The sequence below is a fragment of the Mixophyes fleayi genome, chromosome 6, assembly GCF_038048845.1.
Source record: "Mixophyes fleayi isolate aMixFle1 chromosome 6, aMixFle1.hap1, whole genome shotgun sequence".
NCBI classification, from domain to species: Eukaryota; Metazoa; Chordata; class Amphibia; order Anura; family Limnodynastidae; genus Mixophyes; species Mixophyes fleayi.
In genome coordinates, this window is record NC_134407.1 from 225,401,878 (window position 1) to 225,421,523 (window position 19,646).

The 19,646-nt window shown below is 36.8% G+C and overlaps 3 protein-coding genes across 19 annotated transcripts in view; 1 reads left to right on the forward strand and 2 right to left on the reverse strand.

Annotated features, from left to right (window-relative positions):
- Positions 1-19,646, forward strand: part of LOC142160072 (uncharacterized) — a 1,559,230-nt gene that overhangs the window by 230,486 nt on the left and 1,309,098 nt on the right. The window lies entirely within an intron of this gene.
- LOC142160110 (uncharacterized) overlaps positions 1-19,646 on the reverse strand; it is a 178,302-nt gene that overhangs the window by 134,657 nt on the left and 23,999 nt on the right. The window lies entirely within an intron of this gene.
- Positions 1-19,646, reverse strand: part of LOC142160076 (phosphatidylinositol 4,5-bisphosphate 3-kinase catalytic subunit delta isoform-like) — an 85,382-nt gene that overhangs the window by 50,012 nt on the left and 15,724 nt on the right. For 4 of the 7 annotated variants that reach the window (XM_075214987.1, XM_075214984.1, XM_075214983.1 and 1 more), the window contains exon 1: positions 576-640. The exons of the other annotated variants lie outside the window; for them this stretch is intronic. In XM_075214987.1, coding sequence (XP_075071088.1) covers positions 576-578 — 3 coding nt within the window. In that variant the 5' untranslated portion in view covers positions 579-640. Of the gene's footprint in view, positions 1-575; positions 641-19,646 lie in introns of those variants that run through there. 7 annotated transcript variants of the gene reach the window in all.

The following is a 19,646-nucleotide window of genomic DNA, read 5'->3' on the forward strand; positions in this document are numbered from 1 at the left end:
CTGACCTGAACGGGAAGACTTTGGCGTGAGTTGGTCGGCTTAACACATAATGCAATATGCGGAACTAACAGTCCCTGTTTTTAATATAGAAAAGTAGTTAGTACAGCATTAATTATGTGCTTGGAGAGTGCAGAGTACCCATCTCTTTATATATATATATATATTATCAAAGGTTTTAATATTTAATGCTCTAAGCACCCTATTTCTTCATTGGAATATATATATATATATATATATATATATATATATATATATATATATATATATATATATATATATATATATATTCAGCATTATATATATTCAGCATTCAGTGACATGTACAATCCCCACTATGCCATCTATATGTAACTGCTTAGCACTTATTTCATCTATTTAATACATATTAGCTGGTGACAGAGGACAAGGACAGTGAGAGCTGGAAACCAGTACAACCACATGTACATCTGCTACCTGGGAGCTCTGCTGCATTGTACAGAAATCACTGTCACATAGTCACAGTATCTGGGGGTAATAACATGACTTCTATACTGGGAGACAGAGAGTATTACACTGAGATATATAATGCACCTCACCATGCTGCTAATACACCAGACAGTAGCACTGAGAGTGATGCATCCTGGGAGATGTAGTTTTACTGCTCTTCCTTCCAAAAGCTACAAAGGTGCTTGTGACTACAAGTCCCAGGAACTAGAGAGAGACCCAGGCCTGATATGTGTGGTCCAGGTCCTCCCAGATAACAGTATGTGTTGTTATTGCATGCTATAATATATATTATATTATATTATATGTCCCACATAAATCAATCTCTTCCTGAGCAATTATCCCTAGTGTCATGTATGCTGTATTTATATATTAATACCTTTATTTATATAGGGCTCTCCCAATAGGATGCAAAACACATTATATTTGTAGATAAAAAAGCAAACATAAGAATAAACAAATTATTAACCATACTAACTAAAGATGAGTCGGCTCGGATTTCGCTAATCCGAGCCCACCCGAACAGTGCGGATCCGACGGGATCCGAGCTCTGTTCGGGTACTTCCGGCCGCCAAATCTATGATATCTGCAACCGGAATTTGGACATTGAGCGTCCTTCTTATACAACTTGAACCGATTAATTGCCCAAATAGTTTCTTCAATTACAGCCTCTTTGAGATTTGATGGTGCTTTGAATGTTGACTTAACAGAGTTCCAAACTAATTTGGTGCCATAGAATTCAGGAATCCGAAGCAAGGCTCTGACGTCCAAGTCTCGTGTCGGATCTCGCGAGACTTGGATGTCATAAATGCCCCGCTCGCGGCCGCCATCTTCATTCTCCCTGCGATCACTGAAGAGGGAGGTTGTTGAGATCCTGCGCTCTGTCCTGCTGATTAGTTTAGTCAAGTCAAGTGGTGCTTTGTCCAGTGCTCTGTCCTGCTGAGTCCAGTGGTGCTTTGTCCAGTGCTCTGTCCTGCTGAGTCCAGTAGTACTTTGTCCAGTGCTCTATCCTGCTGAGTCCAGTAGTACTTTGTCCAGTGCTCTGTCCTGCTGAGTCCAGTGGTGCTTTGTCCAGTGCTCTGTCCTGCTGAGTCCAGTAGTACTTTGTCCAGTGCTCTGTCCTGCTGAGTCCAGTGGTGCTTTGTCCAGTGCTCTGTCCTGCTGAGTCCAGTGGTGCTTTGTCCAGTGCTCTGTCCTGCTGAGTCCAGTAGTACTTTGTCCAGTGTCTGTCCTGCTGAGTCCAGTAGTACTTTGTCCAGTGCTCTGTCCTGCTGAGTCCAGTAGTACTTTGTCCAGTGCTCTGTCCTGCTGAGTCCAGTGGTGCTTTGTCCAGTGCTCTGTCCTGCTGAGTCCAGTGGTGCTTTGTCCAGTGCTCTGTCCTGCTGAGTCCAGTAGTACTTTGTCCAGTGTCTGTCCTGCTGAGTCCAGTGGTGCTTTTGTCCTGTGTTTTTTTCTGCTAAGTCCATAGTAATTTTATAATTATAAAAAAATCTTAACAAAATGTTAAGAAAAAAAAATAAAAAAAATTAAAGAAATAATTTCAAAAAAATATAAAAAAATAATTTAAAAAGTATAAAAATTATTCTAGAGCAATATATTCTTGCAGTCCCAAATAATAGGTACTGCAATCTATATTACTACGTTCACTGTTTCTGCAGTCCCAAAAAATAGGTACTGCAATCTATATTACAACGTTCACTGTTTCTGCAGTCCCAAAAAATAGGTACTGCAATCTATATTACTACGTTCACTGTTTCTGCAGTCCCAAAAAATAGGAACTGCAATCTATATTACTACGTTCACTGTTTCTGCAGTCCCAAAAAATAGGAACTGCAATCTATATTACTACATTCACTGTTTCTGCAGTCTCAAAAAATAGGTACTGCAATCTATATTACAACATTCACTGTTTCTGCAGTCCCAAAAAATAGGAACTGCAATCTATATTACTACGTTCACTGTTTCTGCAGTCCCAAAAATAGGAACTGCAATCTATATTACTACGTTCACTGTTTCTGCAGTCCCAAAAAATAAGTACTGCAATCTATATTACAACATTCACTGTTTCTGCAGTCCAAAAAAATAGGTACTGCAATCTATATTACAACATTCACTGTTTCTGCAGTCCCAAAAAATAGGTACTGCAATCTATATTACTACGTTCACTGTTTCTGCAGTCTCAAAAAATAAGTACTGCAATCTATATTACAACATTCACTGTTTCTGCAGTCCCAAAAAATAGGTACTGCAATCTATATTACAACATTCACTGTTTCTGCAGTCCCAAAAAATAGGTACTGCAATCTATATTACTACGTTCACTGTTTCTGCAGTCCCAAAAAATAGGAACTGCAATCTATATTACTACGTTCACTGTTTCTGCAGTCCCAAAAAATAGGTACTGCAATCTATATTACAACGTTCACTGTTTCTGCAGTCCCACAAAATAGGTACTGCAATCTATATTACAACGTTCACTGTTTCTGCAGTCTCAAAAAATAAGTACTGCAATCTATATTACAACATTCACTGTTTCTGCAGTCCCAAAAAATAGGTACTGCAATCTATATTACAACATTCACTGTTTCTGCAGTCCCAAAAAATAGGTACTGCAATCTATATTACAACGTTCACTGTTTCTGCAGTCCCAAAAAATAGGAACTGCAATCTATATTACTACGTTCACTGTTTCTGCAGTCCCAAAAAATAGGTACTGCAATCTATATTACTACGTTCACTGTTTCTGCAGTCCCAAAAAATAGGTACTGCAATCTATATTACAACGTTCACTGTTTCTGCAGTCCCACAAAATAGGTACTGCAATCTATATTACTACGTTCACTGTTTCTGCAGTCCCAAAAAATAGGAACTGCAATCTATATTACAACATTCACTGTTTCTGCAGTCCCAAAAAATAGGTACTGCAATCTATATTACTACGTTCACTGTTTCTGCAGTCCCAAAAAATAGGAACTGCAATCTATATTACAACATTCACTGTTTCTGCAGTCCCAAAAAATAGGTACTGCAATCTATATTACTACGTTCACTGTTTCTGCAGTCCCAATAAATAGGAACTGCAATCTATACTACAACATTCACTGTTTCTGCAGTCCCAAAAAATAGGAACTGCAATCTATATTACAACATTCACTGTTTCTGCAGTCCCAAAAAATAGGTACTGCAATCTATATTACTACGTTCACTGTTTCTGCAGTCCCAAAAAATAGGAACTGCAATCTATATTACTACGTTCACTGTTTCTGCAGTCCCAAAAAATAGGTACTGCAATCTATATTACAACGTTCACTGTTTCTGCAGTCCCACAAAATAGGTACTGCAATCTATATTACTACGTTCACTGTTTCTGCAGTCCCAAAAAATAGGAACTGCAATCTATATTACAACATTCACTGTTTCTGCAGTCCCAAAAAATAGGAACTGCAATCTATATTACTACGTTCACTGTTTCTGCAGTCCCAAAAAATAGGTACTGCAATCTATACTACAACATTCACTGTTTCTGCAGTCCCAAAAAATAGGAACTGCAATCTATATTACTACGTTCACTGTTTCTGCAGTCCCAAAAAATAGGTACTGCAATCTATATTACAACATTCACTGTTTCTGCAGTCCCAAAAAATAGGAACTGCAATCTATACTACAACATTCACTGTTTCTGCAGTCCCAAAAAATAGGAACTGCAATCTATATTACTACGTTCACTGTTTCTGCAGTCCCAAAAAATAGGTACTGCAATCTATATTACTACGTTCACTGTTTCTGCAGTTCCAAAAAATAGGTACTGCAATCTATATTACAACGTTCACTGTTTCTGCAGTCCCAAAAAATAGGTACTGCAATCTATATTACTACGTTCACTGTTTCTGCAGTCCCAAAAAATAGGTACTGCAATCTATATTACTACGTTCACTCTTTCTGCAGTCCCAAAAAATAGGTACTGCAATCTATATTACTACGTTCACTGTTTCTGCAGTCCCAAAAAATAGGTACTGCAATCTATATTACTACATTCACTGTTTCTGCAGTCCCAAAAAATAGGTACTGCAATCTATATTACTACGTTCACTGTTTCTGCAGTCCCAAAAAATAGGTACTGCAATCTATATTACTACGTTCACTGTTTCTGCAGACCCAAAAAATAGGTACTGCAATCTATATTACTACGTTCACTGTTTCTGCAGTCCCAAAAAATAGGAACTGCAATCTATATTACTACGTTCACTGTTTCTGCAGTCCCAAAAAATAGGTACTGCAATCTATATTACTACGTTCACTGTTTCTGCAGTCTCAAAAAATAAGTACTGCAATCTATATTACAACATTCACTGTTTCTGCAGTCCCAAAAAATAGGTACTGCAATCTATATTACAACATTCACTGTTTCTGCAGTCCCAAAAAATAGGTACTGCAATCTATATTACTACGTTCACTGTTTCTGCAGTCCCACAAAATAGGTACTGCAATCTATATTACAACATTCACTGTTTCTGCAGTCCCAAAAAATAGGTACTGCAATCTATATTACAACGTTCACTGTTTCTGCAGTCCCAAAAAATAGGAACTGCAATCTATATTACTACGTTCACTGTTTCTGCAGTCCCAAAAAATAGGTACTGCAATCTATATTACAACGTTCACTGTTTCTGCAGTCCCACAAAATAGGTACTGCAATCTATATTACTACGTTCACTGTTTCTGCAGTCCCAAAAAATAGGAACTGCAATCTATATTACAACATTCACTGTTTCTGCAGTCCCAAAAAATAGGTACTGCAATCTATATTACTACGTTCACTGTTTCTGCAGTCCCAAAAAATAGGAACTGCAATCTATACTACAACATTCACTGTTTCTGCAGTCCCAAAAAATAGGAACTGCAATCTATATTACAACATTCACTGTTTCTGCAGTCCCAAAAAATAGGTACTGCAATCTATATTACTACGTTCACTGTTTCTGCAGTCCCAAAAAATAGGAACTGCAATCTATATTACTACGTTCACTGTTTCTGCAGTCCCAAAAAATAGGTACTGCAATCTATATTACAACGTTCACTGTTTCTGCAGTCCCACAAAATAGGTACTGCAATCTATATTACTACGTTCACTGTTTCTGCAGTCCCAAAAAATAGGAACTGCAATCTATATTACAACATTCACTGTTTCTGCAGTCCCAAAAAATAGGAACTGCAATCTATATTACTACGTTCACTGTTTCTGCAGTCCCAAAAAATAGGAACTGCAATCTATACTACAACATTCACTGTTTCTGCAGTCCCAAAAAATAGGAACTGCAATCTATATTACTACGTTCACTGTTTCTGCAGTCCCAAAAAATAGGTACTGCAATCTATATTACTACGTTCACTGTTTCTGCAGTTCCAAAAAATAGGTACTGCAATCTATATTACAACGTTCACTGTTTCTGCAGTCCCAAAAAATAGGTACTGCAATCTATATTACAACGTTCACTGTTTCTGCAGTCCCAAAAAATAGGTACTGCAATCTATATTACTACGTTCACTGTTTCTGCAGTCCCAAACAATAGGTACTGCAATCTATATTACAACGTTCACTGTTTCTGCAGTCCCAAAAAATAGGTACTGCAATCTATATTACAACGTTCACTGTTTCTGCAGTCCCAAAAAATAGGAACTGCAATCTATATTACTACGTTTACTGTTTCTGCAGTCCCAAAAAATAGGTACTGCAATCTATATTACTACGCTCACTGTTTCTGCAGTCCCAAAAAATAGGAACTGCAATCTATATTACTACGTTCACTGTTTCTGCAGTCCCAAAAAATAGGTACTGCAATCTATATTACTACGTTCACTGTTTCTGCAGTCCCAAAAAATAGGTACTGCAATCTATATTACAACATTCACTGTTTCTGCAGTCCCAAAAAATAGGTACTGCAATCTATATTACAACGTTCACTGTTTCTGCAGTCCCAAAAAATAGGTACTGCAATCTATATTACAACGTTCACTGTTTCTGCAGTCCCAAAAAATAGGAACTGCAATCTATATTACTACGCTCACTGTTTCTGCAGTCCCAAAAAATAGGAACTGCAATCTATATTACTACGTTCACTGTTTCTGCAGTCCCAAAAAATAGGTACTGCAATCTATATTACTACGTTCACTGTTTCTGCAGTCCCAAAAAATAGGTACTGCAATCTATATTACAACGTTCACTGTTTCTGCAGTCCCAAAAAATAGGTACTGCAATCTATATTACAACGTTCACTGTTTCTGCAGTCCCAAAAAATAGGTACTGCAATCTATATTACTACGTTCACTGTTTCTGCAGTCCCAAAAAATAGGAACTGCAATCTATATTACTACGCTCACTGTTTCTGCAGTCCCAAAAAATAGGAACTGCAATCTATATTACTACGTTCACTGTTTCTGCAGTCCCAAAAAATAGGTACTGCAATCTATATTACTACGTTCACTGTTTCTGCAGTCCCAAAAAATAGGTACTGCAATCTATATTACTACGTTCACTGTTTCTGCAGTCCCAAAAAATAGGAACTGCAATCTATATTACAACATTCACTGTTTCTGCAGTCCCAAAAAATAGGTACTGCAATCTATATTACTACGTTCACTGTTTCTGCAGTCCCAAAAAATAGGAACTGCAATCTATACTACAACATTCACTGTTTCTGCAGTCCCAAAAAATAGGAACTGCAATCTATATTACAACATTCACTGTTTCTGCAGTCCCAAAAAATAGGTACTGCAATCTATACTACAACATTCACTGTTTCTGCAGTCCCAAAAAATAGGAACTGCAATCTATATTACTACGTTCACTGTTTCTGCAGTCCAAAAAAATAGGTACTGCAATCTATATTACTACGTTCACTGTTTCTGCAGTCCCAAAAAATAGGTACTGCAATCTATATTACTACGTTCACTGTTTCTGCAGTCCCAAAAAATAGGTACTGCAATCTATATTACTACGCTCACTGTTTCTGCAGTCCCAAAAAATAGGTACTGCAATCTATATTACTACGTTCACTGTTTCTGCAGTCCCAAAAAATAGGAACTGCAATCTATATTACTACGTTCACTGTTTCTGCAGTCCCAAAAAATAGGTACTGCAATCTATATTACTACGTTCACTGTTTCTGCAGTCCCAAAAAATAGGAACTGTAATCTATATTACAACGTTCACTGTTTCTGCAGTCCCAAAAAATAGGAACTGCAATCTATATTACTACGTTCACTGTTTCTGCAGTCCCAAAAAATAGGTACTGCAATCTATATTACAACGTTCACTGTTTCTGCAGTCCCAAAAAATAGGAACTGCAATCTATATTACTACGTTCACTGTTTCTGCAGTCCCAAAAAATAGGAACTGTAATCTATATTACAACGTTCACTGTTTCTGCAGTCCCAAAAAATAGGAACTGCAATCTATATTACTACGTTCACTGTTTCTGCAGTCCCAAAAAATAGGAACTGCAATCTATATTACAACGTTCACTGTTTCTGCAGTCCCAAAAAATAGGTACTGCAATCTATATTACAACGTTCACTGTTTCTGCAGTCCCAAAAAATAGGTACTGCAATCTATATTACTACGTTCACTGTTTCTGCAGTCCCAAAAAATAGGAACTGCAATCTATATTACAACGTTCACTGTTTCTGCAGTCCCAAAAAATAGGTACTGCAATCTATATTACAACGTTCACTGTTTCTGCAGTCCCAAAAAATAGGAACTGCAATCTATATTACTACGTTCACTGTTTCTGCAGTCCCAAAAAATAGGTACTGCAATCTATATTACTACGTTCACTGTTTCTGCAGTCCCAAAAAATAGGAACTGTAATCTATATTACTACGCTCACTGTTTCTGCAGTCCCAAAAAATAGGAACTGCAATCTATATTACTACGTTCACTGTTTCTGCAGTCCCAAAAAATAAGTACTGCAATCTATATTACTACGTTCACTGTTTCTGCAGTCCCAAAAAATAAGTACTGCAATCTATATTACAACATTCACTGTTTCTGCAGTCCCAAAAAATAGGTACTGCAATCTATATTACAACATTCACTGTTTCTGCAGTCCCAAAAAATAGGTACTGCAATCTATATTACAACGTTCACTGTTTCTGCAGTCCCAAAAAATAGGAACTGCAATCTATATTACTACGTTCACTGTTTCTGCAGTCCCAAAAAATAGGTACTGCAATCTATATTACAACGTTCACTGTTTCTGCAGTCCCACAAAATAGGTACTGCAATCTATATTACTACGTTCACTGTTTCTGCAGTCCCAAAAAATAGGAACTGCAATCTATATTACAACATTCACTGTTTCTGCAGTCCCAAAAAATAGGTACTGCAATCTATATTACTACGTTCACTGTTTCTGCAGTCCCAAAAAATAGGAACTGCAATCTATACTACAACATTCACTGTTTCTGCAGTCCCAAAAAATAGGAACTGCAATCTATATTACAACATTCACTGTTTCTGCAGTCCCAAAAAATAGGTACTGCAATCTATATTACTACGTTCACTGTTTCTGCAGTCCCAAAAAATAGGAACTGCAATCTATATTACTACGTTCACTGTTTCTGCAGTCCCAAAAAATAGGTACTGCAATCTATATTACAACGTTCACTGTTTCTGCAGTCCCACAAAATAGGTACTGCAATCTATATTACTACGTTCACTGTTTCTGCAGTCCCAAAAAATAGGAACTGCAATCTATATTACAACATTCACTGTTTCTGCAGTCCCAAAAAATAGGAACTGCAATCTATATTACTACGTTCACTGTTTCTGCAGTCCCAAAAAATAGGAACTGCAATCTATACTACAACATTCACTGTTTCTGCAGTCCCAAAAAATAGGAACTGCAATCTATATTACTACGTTCACTGTTTCTGCAGTCCCAAAAAATAGGTACTGCAATCTATATTACTACGTTCACTGTTTCTGCAGTTCCAAAAAATAGGTACTGCAATCTATATTACAACGTTCACTGTTTCTGCAGTCCCAAAAAATAGGTACTGCAATCTATATTACTACGTTCACTGTTTCTGCAGTCCCAAAAAATAGGTACTGCAATCTATATTACTACGTTCACTCTTTCTGCAGTCCCAAAAAATAGGTACTGCAATCTATATTACTACGTTCACTGTTTCTGCAGTCCCAAAAAATAGGTACTGCAATCTATATTACTACATTCACTGTTTCTGCAGTCCCAAAAAATAGGTACTGCAATCTATATTACTACGTTCACTGTTTCTGCAGTCCCAAAAAATAGGTACTGCAATCTATATTACTACGTTCACTGTTTCTGCAGACCCAAAAAATAGGTACTGCAATCTATATTACTACGTTCACTGTTTCTGCAGTCCCAAAAAATAGGAACTGCAATCTATATTACTACGTTCACTGTTTCTGCAGTCCCAAAAAATAGGTACTGCAATCTATATTACAACATTCACTGTTTCTGCAGTCCCAAAAAATAGGTACTGCAATCTATATTACAACATTCACTGTTTCTGCAGTCCCAAAAAATAGGTACTGCAATCTATATTACAACGTTCACTGTTTCTGCAGTCCCAAAAAATAGGAACTGCAATCTATATTACTACGTTCACTGTTTCTGCAGTCCCAAAAAATAGGTACTGCAATCTATATTACTACGTTCACTGTTTCTGCAGTCCCAAAAAATAGGAACTGCAATCTATATTACAACATTCACTGTTTCTGCAGTCCCAAAAAATAGGTACTGCAATCTATATTACAACATTCACTGTTTCTGCAGTCCCAAAAAATAGGTACTGCAATCTATATTACTACGTTCACTGTTTCTGCAGTCCCAAAAAATAGGAACTGCAATCTATATTACTACGTTCACTGTTTCTGCAGTCCCAAAAAATAGGAACTGCAATCTATACTACAACATTCACTGTTTCTGCAGTCCCAAAAAATAGGAACTGCAATCTATATTACAACATTCACTGTTTCTGCAGTCCCAAAAAATAGGTACTGCAATCTATATTACTACGTTCACTGTTTCTGCAGTCCCAAAAAATAGGAACTGCAATCTATATTACTACGTTCACTGTTTCTGCAGTCCCAAAAAATAGGTACTGCAATCTATATTACAACGTTCACTGTTTCTGCAGTCCCACAAAATAGGTACTGCAATCTATATTACTACGTTCACTGTTTCTGCAGTCCCAAAAAATAGGAACTGCAATCTATATTACAACATTCACTGTTTCTGCAGTCCCAAAAAATAGGAACTGCAATCTATATTACTACGTTCACTGTTTCTGCAGTCCCAAAAAATAGGAACTGCAATCTATACTACAACATTCACTGTTTCTGCAGTCCCAAAAAATAGGAACTGCAATCTATATTACTACGTTCACTGTTTCTGCAGTCCCAAAAAATAGGTACTGCAATCTATATTACTACGTTCACTGTTTCTGCAGTTCCAAAAAATAGGTACTGCAATCTATATTACAACGTTCACTGTTTCTGCAGTCCCAAAAAATAGGTACTGCAATCTATATTACTACGTTCACTGTTTCTGCAGTCCCAAAAAATAGGTACTGCAATCTATATTACTACGTTCACTCTTTCTGCAGTCCCAAAAAATAGGTACTGCAATCTATATTACTACGTTCACTGTTTCTGCAGTCCCAAAAAATAGGTACTGCAATCTATATTACTACATTCACTGTTTCTGCAGTCCCAAAAAATAGGTACTGCAATCTATATTACTACGTTCACTGTTTCTGCAGTCCCAAAAAATAGGTACTGCAATCTATATTACTACGTTCACTGTTTCTGCAGACCCAAAAAATAGGTATTGCAATCTATATTACTACATTTACTGTTTCTGCAGTCCCAAAAAATAGGTACTGCAATCTATATTACAACGTTCACTGTTTCTGCAGTCCCCAAAAATAGTAACTGCAATCTATATTACTACGTTCACTGTTTCTGCAGTCCCAAAAAATAGGTACTGCAATCTATATTACAACGTTCACTGTTTCTGCAGTCCCAAAAAATAGGTACTGCAATCTATATTACTACGTTCACTGTTTCTGCAGTCCCAAACAATAGGTACTGCAATCTATATTACAACGTTCACTGTTTCTGCAGTCCCAAAAAATAGGTACTGCAATCTATATTACAACGTTCACTGTTTCTGCAGTCCCAAAAAATAGGAACTGCAATCTATATTACTACGTTTACTGTTTCTGCAGTCCCAAAAAATAGGTACTGCAATCTATATTACTACGCTCACTGTTTCTGCAGTCCCAAAAAATAGGAACTGCAATCTATATTACTACGTTCACTGTTTCTGCAGTCCCAAAAAATAGGTACTGCAATCTATATTACTACGTTCACTGTTTCTGCAGTCCCAAAAAATAGGTACTGCAATCTATATTACAACGTTCACTGTTTCTGCAGTCCCAAAAAATAGGTACTGCAATCTATATTACAACGTTCACTGTTTCTGCAGTCCCAAAAAATAGGTACTGCAATCTATATTACAACGTTCACTGTTTCTGCAGTCCCAAAAAATAGGAACTGCAATCTATATTACTACGTTCACTGTTTCTGCAGTCCCAAAAAATAGGTACTGCAATCTATATTACTACGTTCACTGTTTCTGCAGTCCCAAAAAATAGGTACTGCAATCTATATTACAACGTTCACTGTTTCTGCAGTCCCAAAAAATAGGTACTGCAATCTATATTACAACGTTCACTGTTTCTGCAGTCCCACAAAATAGGTACTGCAATCTATATTACTACGTTCACTGTTTCTGCAGTCCCAAAAAATAGGAACTGCAATCTATATTACAACATTCACTGTTTCTGCAGTCCCAAAAAATAGGTACTGCAATCTATATTACTACGTTCACTGTTTCTGCAGTCCCAAAAAATAGGAACTGCAATCTATACTACAACATTCACTGTTTCTGCAGTCCCAAAAAATAGGAACTGCAATCTATATTACAACATTCACTGTTTCTGCAGTCCCAAAAAATAGGTACTGCAATCTATATTACTACGTTCACTGTTTCTGCAGTCCCAAAAAATAGGAACTGCAATCTATATTACTACGTTTACTGTTTCTGCAGTCCCAAAAAATAGGTACTGCAATCTATATTACTACGCTCACTGTTTCTGCAGTCCCAAAAAATAGGAACTGCAATCTATATTACTACGTTCACTGTTTCTGCAGTCCCAAAAAATAGGTACTGCAATCTATATTACTACGTTCACTGTTTCTGCAGTCCCAAAAAATAGGAACTGCAATCTATATTACTACGTTCACTGTTTCTGCAGTCCAAAAAAATAGGTACTGCAATCTATATTACAACGTTCACTGTTTCTGCAGTCCCAAAAAATAGGTACTGCAATCTATATTACTACGTTCACTGTTTCTGCAGTCCAAAAAAATAGGTACTGCAATCTATATTACTACGTTTACTGTTTCTGCAGTCCCAAAAAATAGGTACTGCAATCTATATTACTACGTTCACTGTTTCTGCAGTCCCAAAAAATAGGTACTGCAATCTATATTACTACGCTCACTGTTTCTGCAGTCCCAAAAAATAGGTACTGCAATCTATATTACTACGTTCACTGTTTCTGCAGTCCCAAAAAATAGGAACTGCAATCTATATTACTACGTTCACTGTTTCTGCAGTCCCAAAAAATAGGAACTGTAATCTATATTACAACGTTCACTGTTTCTGCAGTCCCAAAAAATAGGAACTGCAATCTATATTACTACGTTCACTGTTTCTGCAGTCCCAAAAAATAGGAACTGCAATCTATATTACTACGTTCACTGTTTCTGCAGTCCCAAAAAATAGGAACTGCAATCTATATTACTACGTTCACTGTTTCTGCAGTCCAAAAAAATAGGTACTGCAATCTATATTACAACGTTCACTGTTTCTGCAGTCCCAAAAAATAGGTACTGCAATCTATATTACAACGTTCACTGTTTCTGCAGTCCCAAAAAATAGGTACTGCAATCTATATTACTACGTTCACTGTTTCTGCAGTCCCAAAAAATAGGAACTGCAATCTATATTACAACGTTCACTGTTTCTGCAGTCCCAAAAAATAGGAACTGCAATCTATATTACTACGTTCACTGTTTCTGCAGTCCCAAAAAATAGGAACTGCAATCTATATTACTACGTTCACTGTTTCTGCAGTCCCAAAAAATAGGTACTGCAATCTATATTACTACGTTCACTGTTTCTGCAGTCCCAAAAAATAGGAACTGCAATCTATATTACAACGTTCACTGTTTCTGCAGTCCCAAAAAATAGGTACTGCAATCTATATTACAACGTTCACTGTTTCTGCAGTCCCAAAAAATAGGTACTGCAATCTATATTACTACGTTCACTGTTTCTGCAGTCCCAAAAAATAGGAACTGCAATCTATATTACAACGTTCACTGTTTCTGCAGTCCCAAAAAATAGGTACTGCAATCTATATTACTACGTTCACTGTTTCTGCAGTCCCAAAAAATAGGAACTGCAATCTATATTACTACGTTCACTGTTTCTGCAGTCCCAAAAAATAGGAACTGCAATCTATATTACTACGTTCACTGTTTCTGCAGTCCAAAAAAATAGGTACTGCAATCTATATTACAACGTTCACTGTTTCTGCAGTCCCAAAAAATAGGTACTGCAATCTATATTACTACGTTCACTGTTTCTGCAGTCCAAAAAAATAGGTACTGCAATCTATATTACTACGTTCACTGTTTCTGCAGTCCCAAAAAATAGGTACTGCAATCTATATTACTACGTTCACTGTTTCTGCAGTCCCAAAAAATAGGTACTGCAATCTATATTACTACGCTCACTGTTTCTGCAGTCCCAAAAAATAGGTACTGCAATCTATATTACTACGTTCACTGTTTCTGCAGTCCCAAAAAATAGGAACTGCAATCTATATTACTACGTTCACTGTTTCTGCAGTCCCAAAAAATAGGTACTGCAATCTATATTACTACGTTCACTGTTTCTGCAGTCCCAAAAAATAGGAACTGTAATCTATATTACAACGTTCACTGTTTCTGCAGTCCCAAAAAATAGGAACTGCAATCTATATTACAACGTTCACTGTTTCTGCAGTCCCAAAAAATAGGTACTGCAATCTATATTACTACGTTCACTGTTTCTGCAGTCCCAAAAAATAGGTACTGCAATCTATATTACTACGTTCACTGTTTCTGCAGTCCCAAAAAATAGGAACTGCAATCTATATTACAACGTTCACTGTTTCTGCAGTCCCAAAAAATAGGTACTGCAATCTATATTACAACGTTCACTGTTTCTGCAGTCCCAAAAAATAGGTACTGCAATCTATATTACTACGTTCACTGTTTCTGCAGTCCCAAAAAATAGGTACTGCAATCTATATTACTACGTTCACTGTTTCTGCAGTCCCAAAAAATAGGTACTGCAATCTATATTACAACGTTCACTGTTTCTGCAGTCCCAAAAAATAGGAACTGCAATCTATATTACAACGTTCACTGTTTCTGCAGTCCCAAAAAATAGGTACTGCAATCTATATTACTACGTTCACTGTTTCTGCAGTCCCAAAAAATAGGTACTGCAATCTATATTACAACGTTCACTGTTTCTGCAGTCCCAAAAAATAAGTACTGCAATCTATATTACAACGTTCACTGTTTCTGCAGTCCCAAAAAATAGGAACTGCAATCTATATTACTACGTTCACTGTTTCTGCAGTCCCAAAAAATAAGTACTGCAATCTATATTACTACGTTTACTGTTTCTGCAGTCCCAAAAAATAGGTACTGCAATCTATATTACTACGTTCACTGTTTCTGCAGTCCAAAAAAATAGGTACTGCAATCTATATTACAACGTTCACTGTTTCTGCAGTCCCAAAAAATAGGTACTGCAATCTATATTACTACGTTCACTGTTTCTGCAGTCCAAAAAAATAGGTACTGCAATCTATATTACTACGTTCACTGTTTCTGCAGTCCCAAAAAATAGGTACTGCAATCTATATTACTACGTTCACTGTTTCTGCAGTCCCAAAAAATAGGTACTGCAATCTATATTACTACGTTCACTGTTTCTGCAGTCCCAAAAAATAGGAACTGCAATCTATATTACTACGTTCACTGTTTCTGCAGTCCCAAAAAATAGGAACTGTAATCTATATTACAACGTTCACTGTTTCTGCAGTCCCAAAAAATAGGAACTGCAATCTATATTACAACGTTCACTGTTTCTGCAGTCCCAAAAAATAGGTACTGCAATCTATATTACTACGTTCACTGTTTCTGCAGTCCCAAAAAATAGGAACTGTAATCTATATTACAACGTTCACTGTTTCTGCAGTCCCAAAAAATAGGAACTGCAATCTATATTACAACGTTTACTGTTTCTGCAGTCCCAAAAAATAGGTACTGCAATCTATATTACTACGTTCACTGTTTCTGCAGTCCCAAAAAATAGGAACTGCAATCTATATTACAACGTTCACTGTTTCTGCAGTCCCAAAAAATAGGAACTGCAATCTATATTGCTACGTTTACTGTTTCTGCAGTCCCAAAAAATAGGTACTGCAATCTATATTACTACGCTCACTGTTTCTGCAGTCCCAAAAAATAGGAACTGCAATCTATATTACTACGTTCACTGTTTCTGCAGTCCCAAAAAATAGGTACTGCAATCTATATTACTACGTTCACTGTTTCTGCAGTCCCAAAAAATAGGTACTGCAATCTATATTACTACGTTCACTGTTTCTGCAGTCCCAAAAAATAGGTACTGCAATCTATATTACAACGTTCACTGTTTCTGCAGTCCCACAAAATAGGTACTGCAATCTATATTACTACGTTCACTGTTTCTGCAGTCCCAAAAAATAGGAACTGCAATCTATATTACAACATTCACTGTTTCTGCAGTCCCAAAAAATAGGTACTGCAATCTATATTACTACGTTCACTGTTTCTGCAGTCCCAAAAAATAGGAACTGCAATCTATACTACAACATTCACTGTTTCTGCAGTCCCAAAAAATAGGAACTGCAATCTATATTACAACATTCACTGTTTCTGCAGTCCCAAAAAATAGGAACTGCAATCTATATTACTACGTTCACTGTTTCTGCAGTCCCAAAAAATAGGAACTGCAATCTATATTACTACGTTCACTGTTTCTGCAGTCCAAAAAAATAGGTACTGCAATCTATATTACAACGTTCACTGTTTCTGCAGTCCCAAAAAATAGGAACTGCAATCTATATTACTACGTTCACTGTTTCTGCAGTCCAAAAAAATAGGTACTGCAATCTATATTACTACGTTCACTGTTTCTGCAGTCCCAAAAAATAGGTACTGCAATCTATATTACTACGTTCACTGTTTCTGCAGTCCCAAAAAATAGGTACTGCAATCTATATTACTACGCTCACTGTTTCTGCAGTCCCAAAAAATAGGTACTGCAATCTATATTACTACGTTCACTGTTTCTGCAGTCCCAAAAAATAGGAACTGCAATCTATATTACTACGTTCACTGTTTCTGCAGTCCCAAAAAATAGGTACTGCAATCTATATTACTACGTTCACTGTTTCTGCAGTCCCAAAAAATAGGAACTGTAATCTATATTACAACGTTCACTGTTTCTGCAGTCCCAAAAAATAGGAACTGCAATCTATATTACAACGTTCACTGTTTCTGCAGTCCCAAACAATAGGTACTGCAATCTATATTACTACGTTCACTGTTTCTGCAGTCCCAAAAAATAGGTACTGCAATCTATATTACTACGCTCACTGTTTCTGCAGTCCCAAAAAATAGGAACTGCAATCTATATTACTACGTTCACTGTTTCTGCAGTCCCAAAAAATAGGTACTGCAATCTATATTACAACGTTCACTGTTTCTGCAGTCCCAAAAAATAGGTACTGCAATCTATATTACTACGTTCACTGTTTCTGCAGTCCCAAAAAATAGGTACTGCAATCTATATTACTACGCTCACTGTTTCTGCAGTCCCAAAAAATAGGTACTGCAATCTATATTACTACGCTCACTGTTTCTGCAGTCCCAAAAAATAGGAACTGCAATCTATATTACTACGTTCACTGTTTCTGCAGTCCCAAAAAATAGGTACTGCAATCTATATTACAACGTTCACTGTTTCTGCAGTCCCAAAAAATAGGTACTGCAATCTATATTACTACGTTCACTGTTTCTGCAGTCCCAAACAATAGGTACTGCAATCTATATTACAACGTTCACTGTTTCTGCAGTCCCAAACAATAGGTACTGCAATCTATATTACAACGTTAGCTTCAGAACAGCTAACAGCCAGCCACGACTAAGCACACATAGCGAAACGCGCATCAGCGTTTCGCTGGGTGCTTTTACTTACCTACTCAAATCTTAGATCCTTATCATTGCTCCTATTAGATCCAGAGATAGATGGAGTTAATGTTAGGTAGCTAGCAATACACTTTATAACGACTAATGGAGATAATTTGCTAGATTACTGAGCCTCATAGATCTATTGATAGCTAGCCAGCAAAGGTTTTATCAAGTCAGCCAGGAGTGATTGGGAATAATCCGATGGTAATACTAAGGTGACCTCTGATCTAACTTCTGGGATTATTTACCTCATATTATCAAAACCAGACGTGGTGAGATAATTTATCTATTGGGCCAGCTTATATTGTATGAGATATATTAAGGATCTAGTACAAGGATGCAACCATTGATTAATAGGATTTAGTAGAGCATCCAGCGAATTTTAACCACACATCAAGTTTTAAGTTTTCTATTTTTTCATTTTATATTTCGCTGATATGTTAGAAATAAAAGTTATGTTTTAGGTGTTCCTTACTCCTTTAATAATCTAGAGCATTAGTGCACCTACTCAGCCCTTCTTTTACTAAACTATTCAACTGTTTCTCAAAGGAATGGTAGCACCCCGTACATTTAATAAATTATAATTGTAAGTGGAAACACGGGATATGCTCTATCACTAGTGCGACTAACTTAGGCACCCTCCCCCCCTTTCTTATACCTATAGTTACATTGTATATCTATGAACTAGACAAGTAGTCATCAGCAGCAGCAGCTATGTATATAGCGTCACTAGTCCTGGATGTGGGGAGTAGTAGAATACTGTGGAATACAGGTAGAAAGTCATTGATATACTGGATAGACCACCAGTAGTCTATAGAGAGCAGGAGAGATAACTAGGTAGCTGGAGCACAGGAGGGAGCTCATCTCGTCAAACATAGATACACAATAGGAAAGGCTGCTGAAGAGCTGCAGGACCTGGTCCAGAGATGACGCCATCATCTGGCCAGGACTGTTCATGGACACAAGTAGTTAAATACCAGACACAGGTGAATGTGATTACCTGCTGTTTGAACCTCCAATGATAATAACAGAGCAGAGGTGCAACCCCAAACTGACGGGCACAAATTAACATAACAGAAAGCTCTCTTAGAGGGGGGCACTCTATTGTTCACCTTTCTTGGTTCTTTTGTTTTAAAAATAACAATCCTTTATTAGCAATCAGTAAAACCCATGACATTACCATCAAATCCAATTCCTGTTTGGCAAAATAAAGTCCTTATAAAATACAGATCATAAAGAAAAGTGAAAACAGTAGAAAGAAATGTGATTAAAATGTTGTAATTAAACAACAAAGAGTTTCTGGTCTTATTTCCATAAATTCCAGTTGTCCATTCTTATTTATTTATTATTAGATATTATTATTATTTCCTAGAAAGCTCAAAGTTCTTCTTATATTTTAAGCCTGGAGAGTGTTTGTGTATTGTCTCAATGTTACCAGTCTGCAGTATTCTGTAACGCTCATCAGTGAGTGATGACAGTATTACTGGTTAGTGTCAGTGGTGAGTTACTTTACTACCAGCATCTAGCACTGTCATCCTGTTTATCTGCTACAATGTTACCCTTCACAGTGCATGTGGCAGAGGAATCCTTCAGAAATAGTGATTATCACTGTGTAGTTGTCTAAATACAGAACTATTGCACCAAAGAATTATTATAGTGGTCATTAGTGCAGATCAGATACCTAAAT